Below are 8,663 nucleotides of genomic sequence, written 5' to 3'. Positions count from 1 at the left end.
CCTATACTTTGTTTCAGGCGAGTTTCCCATTCAAATGCATGTAACAGTGAGAAACGCATTGTCTTGGCGAAATAAAGCGTTTTTGAACAACTTCATATAAATCGCTGTAACTTTTGATGGAAGACTCAGACACACATGTTTATGGCTTTATCTTATAGAACTCAATGTCCCCGTGCTGGGCAAACAAAACAGGTTTTGCAGCCGTTTGAGCTAAGATTTTAAAATTATTCACATAATGAAAACCTATACTTTGTTTCAGGCGAGTTTCCCATTCAAATGCATGTAACAGTGAGAAACGCATTGTCTTGGCGAAATAAAGCGTTTTTGAACAACTTCATATAAATCGCTGTAACTGTTGATGGAAGACTCAGACACGCATGTTTATGGCTTTATCTTATAGAACTCAATGTCCCCGTGCTGGGCAAACAAAACAGGTTTTGCAGCCGTTTGAGCTAAGATTTTAAAATTATTCACATAATGAAAACCTATACTTTGTTTCAGGCGAGTTTCCCATTCAAATGCATGTAACAGTGAGAAACGCATTGTCTTGGCGAAAGAAAGCGTTTTTGAACAACTTCATATAAATCGCTGTAACTTTTGATAGAAGACTCAGACAAACATGTTTATGGCTTTATCTTATAGAACTCAATATCCCCGTGCTGGGCAAACAGGTTTTGCAGCCGTTTGAGCTAAGGTTTTAAAATTATTCACATAATGAAAACCTATACTTTGTTTCAGGCGAGTTTCCCATTCAAATGCATGTAACAGTGAGAAACGCATTGTCTTGGCGAAATAAAGCGTTTTTGAACAACTTCATATAAATCGCTGTAACTTTTGATGGAAGACTCAGACACACATGTTTATGGCTTTATCTTATAGAACTCAATGTCCCCGTGCTGGGCAAACAGGTTTTGCAGCCGTTTGAGCTAAGATTTTAAAATTATTCACATAATGAAAACCTATACTTTGTTTCAGGCGAGTTTCCCATTCAAATGCATGTAACAGTGAGAAACGCATTGTCTTGGCGAAATAAAGCGTTTTTGAACAACTTCATATAAATCGCTGTAACTTTTGATAGAAGACTCAGACAAACATGTTTATGGCTTTATCTTATAGAACTCAATATCCCCGTGCTGGGCAAACAGAACAGGTTTTTCAGCCGTTTGAGCTAAGATTTTAAAATTATTCACATAATGAAAACCTATACTTTGTTTCAGGCAAGTTTCCCATTCAAATGCATGTAACAGTGAGAAACGCATTGTCTTGGCGAAATAAAGCGTTTTTGTACAACTTCATATAAATCGCTGTAACTTTTGATAGAAGACTCAGACAAACATGTTTATGGCTTTATCTTATAGAACTCAATATCCCCGTGCTGGGCAAACAGGTTTTGCAGCCGTTTGAGCTAAGATTTTAAAATTATTCACATAATGAAAACCTATACTTTGTTTCAGGCGAGTTTCCCATTCAAATGCATGTAACAGTGAGAAACGCATTGTCTTGGCGAAATAAAGCGTTTTTGAACAACTTCATATAAATCGCTGTAACTTTTGATAGAAGACTCAGACAAACATGTTTATGGCTTTATCTTATAGAACTCAATATCCCCGTGCTGGGCAAACAGGTTTTGCAGCTGTTTGAGCTAAGATTTTAAAATTATTCACATAATGAAAACCTATACTTTGTTTCAGGCGAGTTTCCCATTCAAATGCATGTAACAGTGAGAAACGCATTGTCTTGGCGAAATAAAGCGTTTTTGAACAACTTCATATAAATCGCTGTAACTGTTGATGGAAGACTCAGACACGCATGTTTATGGCTTTATCTTATAGAACTCAATGTCCCCGTGCTGGGCAAACAAAACAGGTTTTGCAGCCGTTTGAGCTAAGATTTTAAAATTATTCACATAATGAAAACCTATACTTTGTTTCAGGCGAGTTTCCCATTCAAATGCATGTAACAGTGAGAAACGCATTGTCTTGGCGAAATAAAGCGTTTTTGAACAACTTCATATAAATCGCTGTAACTTTTGATAGAAGACTCAGACAAACATGTTTATGGCTTTATCTTATAGAACTCAATATCCCCGTGCTGGGCAAACAGGTTTTGCAGCCGTTTGAGCTAAGATTTTAAAATTATTCACATAATGAAAACCTATACTTTGTTTCAGGCGAGTTTCCCATTCAAATGCATGTAACAGTGAGAAACGCATTGTCTTGGCGAAATAAAGCGTTTTTGAACAACTTCATATAAATCGCTGTAACTTTTGATGGAAGACTCAGACACACATGTTTATGGCTTTATCTTATAGAACTCAATGTCCCCGTGCTGGGCAAACAGGTTTTGCAGCCGTTTGAGCTAAGATTTTAAAATTATTCACATAATGAAAACCTATACTTTGTTTCAGGCGAGTTTCCCATTCAAATGCATGTAACAGTGAGAAACACACTGTCTTGGCGAAATAAAGCGTTTTTCAACCACTTCATATAAATCGCTGTAACTTTTGATAGAAGACTCAGACAAACATGTTTATGGCTTTATCTTATAGAACCCTTATAGAAGGGTATGCAATGATCAGATGTTTGATAAACTTAATTTAAAGACTTTTTTGGACTTGTAAATCAATTTGTTTTTAATTATTATCAGAAGCAACTCATAATAATTTCTTGGATTATTTCAAAACAGCATTAGTCTGTCTATCTGATCGATCTATCTGACATCGATCGGATCTGATCGATCGGTAGAGAGAGGTGTGTGTGTGAGAGAGTTTATCATTTACTGTATTCATTCACAGCTGTAAGGCAGGATGAATACTACCTAGCAGGAAAGATGATAGCCGTGTCAGTTGTGCATGGTGGTCCAGGGCCCCATTTCCTGTCAGAAGAGCTGGTACATTATCTTGCAGGCCAGACTTCAGTAAAAGCAACAGTTGCCTCAGTCACAGATGACGACATAGGGAAAGCTTTACAAGAGGTGAGGACAGCGCAGGATTTGAATGCAGATAGAACTACAGCTTCTTCATCTGTATGACATTAAAAAATTCTTTCTTTGTGTAGGGAAAAAACAGGAATGAAAATCAGACACGTAAGCTTACATTGTGTATGTCCATTTTTATGGGTTTTTCAGATCGACAGTGCTGGTTCAGTGGATGTCCTGCGTGACTGTGTCATAAAACACAGTACTATGCTACAGGTGGCTGGTTGTCTAAGGCATGTTTCCACAGTTGAGGAAAAGAAAGACATTGTGTCTGACTATCTCCGGTGGTATATAATTGCTCGAAACTCATCTGTAATTGACAGGTGAGACAGGTGAATTATTGTTATGACAGTGTTGTTCATAATTTCCGACTGAAATATTTTACATTCTCCAAGGTTTCCAAAGTTCACAGTTTGTCCATAGCTTGTGCATGTACTATGAACTGGTAAATGACACAAAGTTCTCCTCATTCTTTAGATTTAAAGAGGGTCTTTCAGCACTTAATTTCCTGAGTGCGCTCCAGCAACACCCTACTTTGCTTTCCCCGGTCCTGTGTCACATGGAAAAGAAACTCACAGCCCTTGAACTTGAGAGACTTTTCAAACCTGACTTCAGCCCATCTGGAAGTAACAGGAGACGTCTGGAAAGTCAAACTGTGGGCTACTGGTCAGACTATCTGCTGGACTGTGAAGGTTTATACCAGTATTTCTTTTAGTACTCATTACAAGACAATGTGTTGAATTCACATATACATATATAATTTTTTAATTTTTTTTTTAATTTTTTGCAGAATCACAAACTGCTGTGTCGGTGGGCGATGTTCTGATGTTTGCAACTGGGCTAACATCACTGCCACCTTCTGGATTAGATCCACTACCAAGCCTACAGTTCCTGGATGACTCTTTATTCCCGATGGCAAATACATGCTTAAACTTATTGAAACTACCAATGATAACTTCATATTCCTTGTTTAAATCCAACATGGATTTTGGAATTCAAAACTCCCCAGGATTTGGATGTTTCTAGAATGTCTGGCCTTGTAGTTCAAACCTGCTGTTGATTTATTCCTCAAGTTTTTAAGTCAAATTTTTTTTAAAATATGTTATGAATAGGAGAAGGTGGGACATACTGGCGGTACAGCACAAATCCATTATAGTTTACCAGGTTTATTGTAGTTTTATTAGATAACCCAGTTACTTACAGCTGCTTCTTCTTGGCATTACATTGTAAATTCTGTAGGTTTTTTGCTACGGGACTTATCCAGAAATCTGTTATGTATTTGAGCATGTTTTTTTTATTCTAAAATGTAGGTACATCTGTTCAAAGGAGATTTAAAATGCAATCGCTAGACTTGATTTGTTCAAAGTTTTGACAGTGCTACTAAAAGTAAAGGCATTTAAAGGTGTACTGTGTTCTACTCTTAAAAGTTGTAATAAACACACAATACAGTGCAAGATGTGATTTTGATTTGATTTATTATTTATATAAATGTTCAGGACTGTAGCTCAACTTCCATCAGCTAAACAAGGACCAGAATTATCAAGACATTCAGTAAGAATATGCTTTTACAAACACAAACTTAAACTTTTGGCGTCTTCAGCCAACTCATGTAGCCTAGTTCAAAAAAGCAGCATATGCTATAGGTTTTGGTGAAAACAACAAAAAGCCAGGTTTTTGTTTTTTTTTAGAAATTTGCAATTTCTATTAACTTCATGTAAAGTTCAGTGGCAGACTCCCAGCAGACAGGCTTTTGAAAATGATTTTGCTCCATTACAAAATTCAGATACTCCTGTATGTTTGAGTCCCCACATACAACTACTGACAGCCTAGACTCAGGAAAAGCGTCCAGTTCAGATTGTTGAATCAGGAATCCACAGTCTCTGGAGCCGTATCTGTGATCAATGGAAGACAATTGCATTAATATAGGTTTACACATAAAGTAATTATTTGATCATTATTATCCGTTACCTGTGGGGTAGGTAGTACAGTTCATTTGGCACACCTCCTGGACATGAAGCTGTTCTTGAGGGACGAATCCGATGAGTGTTCCACAGCTTCACACATTCATCAAGATCCTTCTGAACAATGACAGTGAAGCAAAATCTCAAAAGGCACTGATGCTCGTGACTTCCATTGAAGTGTCCAGCATCTCGAAGATCCGCAAACAGCTCCAACCAAAACTGAGCCCTAAAAAAATTGTTTAGAGATAGTTTAGTTTGTTTACATGGCATCGTTTCACAACACGTCATCGCATGGCACTTTACAGTTCATTTTAACTGAATCATATATAGACTCCAGTCAGTTTAAATGTTTTCTATCGAAAGGGATTGCATACAGGCAAAACTCTAAAACATTTCAGTAATGTGCAAAAGTTAATTTATTTTAGGAATTCTAATTAAATGTGAAATTAGCGATACTGAGTCATTACATACAAAGTGAGGTATTTCAAGTATTTCTTACAATGTTAATGATTAAGACGTAGAACTTATGAAAAACCCAAATTCAATGTCTCTAACAATTTGTATGTTCTATTTGTTTGGGTCATTTTTGCATAAATTACTGCCTCCATGCAGCGTGGTATGGATGCTATCAGTCTGTGGATCTGTTGAGGTGTTATGGAAGACCAGGATGCTTCAGTAGCAGCCTTGAGGTCTTAGCCACTACACTATGTTACACCCCTTTCATCCACACTTACATTAGACAAAACTTTCTATTAATGTGCTTTGATAGTCTCTGTGAACATTCAAATTCTTTTAAGGTGTTCTTTATGGAGGGTGTCAATTATGTTTTTTTTCCCACAGCTGTCAGGACAGCAGTCATGTCCATCCTGTGAGTCCTCCTGAATTAGAAAGACCATTTAGAGGCTCAGGAACCCTTTGCAGATGATTTGAATTAATTAGCTCATAGTAGAGTGGCACTTTAAGTCTAAAATATTTAACCTTTTCACAATATTATGGTTTTGAAGTTGGGTTTTTCTTAAGTTCCAAAGCATAATCATCATAATTACTAAATGGGCTAAAAATGTATAGTTTGGCATACAATGAGTATTTAATATCGGTTTTACTTTTTAATGTGAATTACTGAAATAATAATAATAATAATAATAACAACAGTAATAATAATAATGGATTGCATTTATATAGCGCTTTTCGAGGCCCTCAAAGCGCTTTACAATTCCACTGTTCATTCACTCTCACATTCACACACTGGTGGAGGCAGCTACAGTTGTAGCCACAGCTGCCCTGGGGCAGACTGACAATAAATCAACTTTTGCACGACATTCAAATTTGTTACGCCTTTAAATATCAGGCAAAATTAAATGTTATATTTACCTTCCTTTTCGATATATTGACCACCAGGACTCAATTCGCTGGTTATTCGTTGATGAACCAAACATGTGACTGGACTCTCCGCTGAAGTGGTCATCATGATGGTGACGTAGTGCGCACTGAACTGCAGCCATAATGCCATTTTCTGTCCCACAGTCAGTTCTCAGTCTCATCGGTACAACACCAAGGCTCCCAACACATGACAAGCTATAACCACTGGGTTATTATTGGTTGGTCCACATTCTAGCCACAAAACCTTGCGTGAAAATCCATCAATGCACCCTGAAATGGCCAAACCGAATGGTTTGAGCTTGTCATAACCATCAGCATGCCACATGTAGTTGGGTCCCAGCGAATGATAGGTTCTCCTAATGAATCTTCTGCGTGTTCTCATCTGGCATCCATGAGGATTAAGCTCCCGGAGTATTTTCATCACATCATCCCTCTTCACTTTAAGATGATGCTTTTGTTTAAGTACCAGCCACATTGTTCGATACCCAAACAATCGCCCAGGTCCTTGAAGCTCCGCTCTGATTGCGTTAATGATCGTTGTTCTGGAGTGAAAATATTTTCTTCGGTAAAGTCCAGCATTATTAAGTTTGCTTTTAAGACTCCTTAAACTTATCTTTACACCATGCAAACTTAACATCATGTCCACGATAACACTATATGAGTGACCTTCGTTGAAATATTTAATGCAGTACTGTAGGGTGTCTGATCCTTCAGCCTGGTATGTGTCCCGCAAAAGCTCCAGAGACCGTCCACAGGAAGCACAAAAAGGGGTGAAGAGGCTGAAGCTAACAAAACAGGCAAAACATTTTCCGGTTCTCTGTGTAGTGCAGCAAGCACCGTCAGGGTGATAAGGAAGCGCTGTGAGGCGTGAGTTTCTCAACGTTTGTTGACATCCCGAATCACTTTTCTGAGCTACAAATATGGAGTAAGCCTAATCGTTGTGCCACTTCCGGTATTTCAGACAATCCCTTTCCATCAAGGATTTTTAATTTGTTTTGGATTTTTAATTTGTTGCGGTTTTTTAATTTGTTGTGGATTTTTGATTTGTTGCGGTTTTTTAATTTGTTGTGGATTTTTGATTTGTTGCGGGTTTTTTAATTTGTTGTGGATTTTTAATTTGTTGCGGTTTTTTAATTTGTTGTGGATTTTTAATTTGTTGTGGATTTTTAATTTGTTGCGGTTTTTTAATTTGTTGTGGATTTTTAATTTGTTGCAATTTTTAAATTTGTTGTGGATTTTTAATTTGTTGTGGATTTTTAATTTGTTGCGGTTTTTTAATTTGTTGCGGTTTTTTAATTTGTTGTGGATTTTTAATTTGTTGCTGTTTTTTAATTTGTTGTGGATTTTTAATTTGTTGTGGATTTTTAATTTGTTGCGGTTTTTTAATTTGTTGCGGTTTTTTAATTTGTTGCGGTTTTTTAATTTGTTGCGGTTTTTTAATTTGTTGTGGATTTTTAATTTGTTGTGGATTTTTAATTTGTTGCGGATTTTAAATTTGTTGCCGTTTTTTAATTTGTTGCGCTTTGCACTTCCCAGCCACCGTATCAGACTGCTCACGGACCCCGAATCCCTGGAACTGGGTCCGTAACAAGTGCGTTTCTGACGATTACATGCATTTGAATGGAGTTCTCGCCAGACACAAAGTAGTTTTCATTTTGTGAATAACTTGAAAATCTTAGCTCAAACAGCTGCAAAACCTGTTTGCCCAGCACGGGGATATTGAATTCTATAAGATAAAGCCATGAATATGTATTTCTGAGTCTTCTATCAACAGTTACAGCTGTCTTTATGAAGACCATGAAACACGCTTTATTTCACCACGTTAGTGCGTTTCTGACTATTACATGCATTTGAATGGAGTTCTCGCCCGACACAAAGTATAGGTTTTCATTATGTGAATAACTTGAAAATCTTAGCTCACACAGCTGCAAAACCTGTTTGCCCAGCACGGGGATATTGAATTCTATAAGATAAAGCCATGAATATGTATTTCTGAGTCTTCTATCAAAAGTTACAGCTATTTATATGAAGTTGTACAAAAACGCTTTCTTTCGCCAAGACAGTGCTTTTCTGACGATTACATGCATTTGAATGGGGAACTCGCCCGAAACAAAGTATAGGTTTTCATTATGTGAATAACTTTAACATCTTAGCTCCCACAGCTGCAAAACCTGTTTGCCCAGCACAGGGAAATTGAATTCTATAAGATGAAGCCATAAACAAAACATGTGTGTCTTAGTCGTCTATCAAAAATTACACCGATTTATATGAAGTTGTACAACAACGTTCTTTCGTCAAGACAGTGCGTTTCTGACGATTACATGCATTTGAATGGGGAACTCGCCC

The 8,663-nt window shown here is 37.1% G+C and overlaps 1 protein-coding gene and 1 long non-coding RNA gene across 2 annotated transcripts; one reads left to right on the top strand and one right to left on the bottom strand.

Annotated features, from left to right (window-relative positions):
* Positions 1–2,811: 2,811 nt before the first annotated feature.
* Positions 2,812–4,430, top strand: LOC309711733 (G2/M phase-specific E3 ubiquitin-protein ligase-like). The gene is made up of 4 exons (XM_082542197.1): positions 2,812–2,973; positions 3,127–3,299; positions 3,454–3,668; positions 3,767–4,430. The coding sequence occupies exons 1-4, from the start codon at positions 2,830–2,832 to the stop codon at positions 4,000–4,002; spliced, it is 768 nt and encodes a 255-aa protein (XP_082398323.1). The 5' UTR covers positions 2,812–2,829; the 3' UTR covers positions 4,003–4,430.
* Positions 4,431–4,487: 57 nt separating this feature from the next.
* On the bottom strand, positions 4,488–7,262 carry LOC309711766. Its single transcript, XR_014278098.1, has 3 exons — positions 6,309–7,262; positions 4,945–5,163; positions 4,488–4,868 (listed from the first exon to the last, which is right to left on the bottom strand). It is a non-coding gene; the product is annotated as an uncharacterized lncRNA (long non-coding RNA).
* Between the last annotated feature and the right edge of the window lie 1,401 nt (positions 7,263–8,663).

This window comes from Aulonocara stuartgranti (assembly GCF_965226115.1).
Source record: "Aulonocara stuartgranti genome assembly, chromosome: 7".
Classification (NCBI taxonomy): domain Eukaryota; kingdom Metazoa; phylum Chordata; class Actinopteri; order Cichliformes; family Cichlidae; genus Aulonocara; species Aulonocara stuartgranti.
The sequence above is the reverse complement of the archived record's forward strand: the minus strand, read 5'-3'. Positions and strand labels throughout refer to the sequence as shown.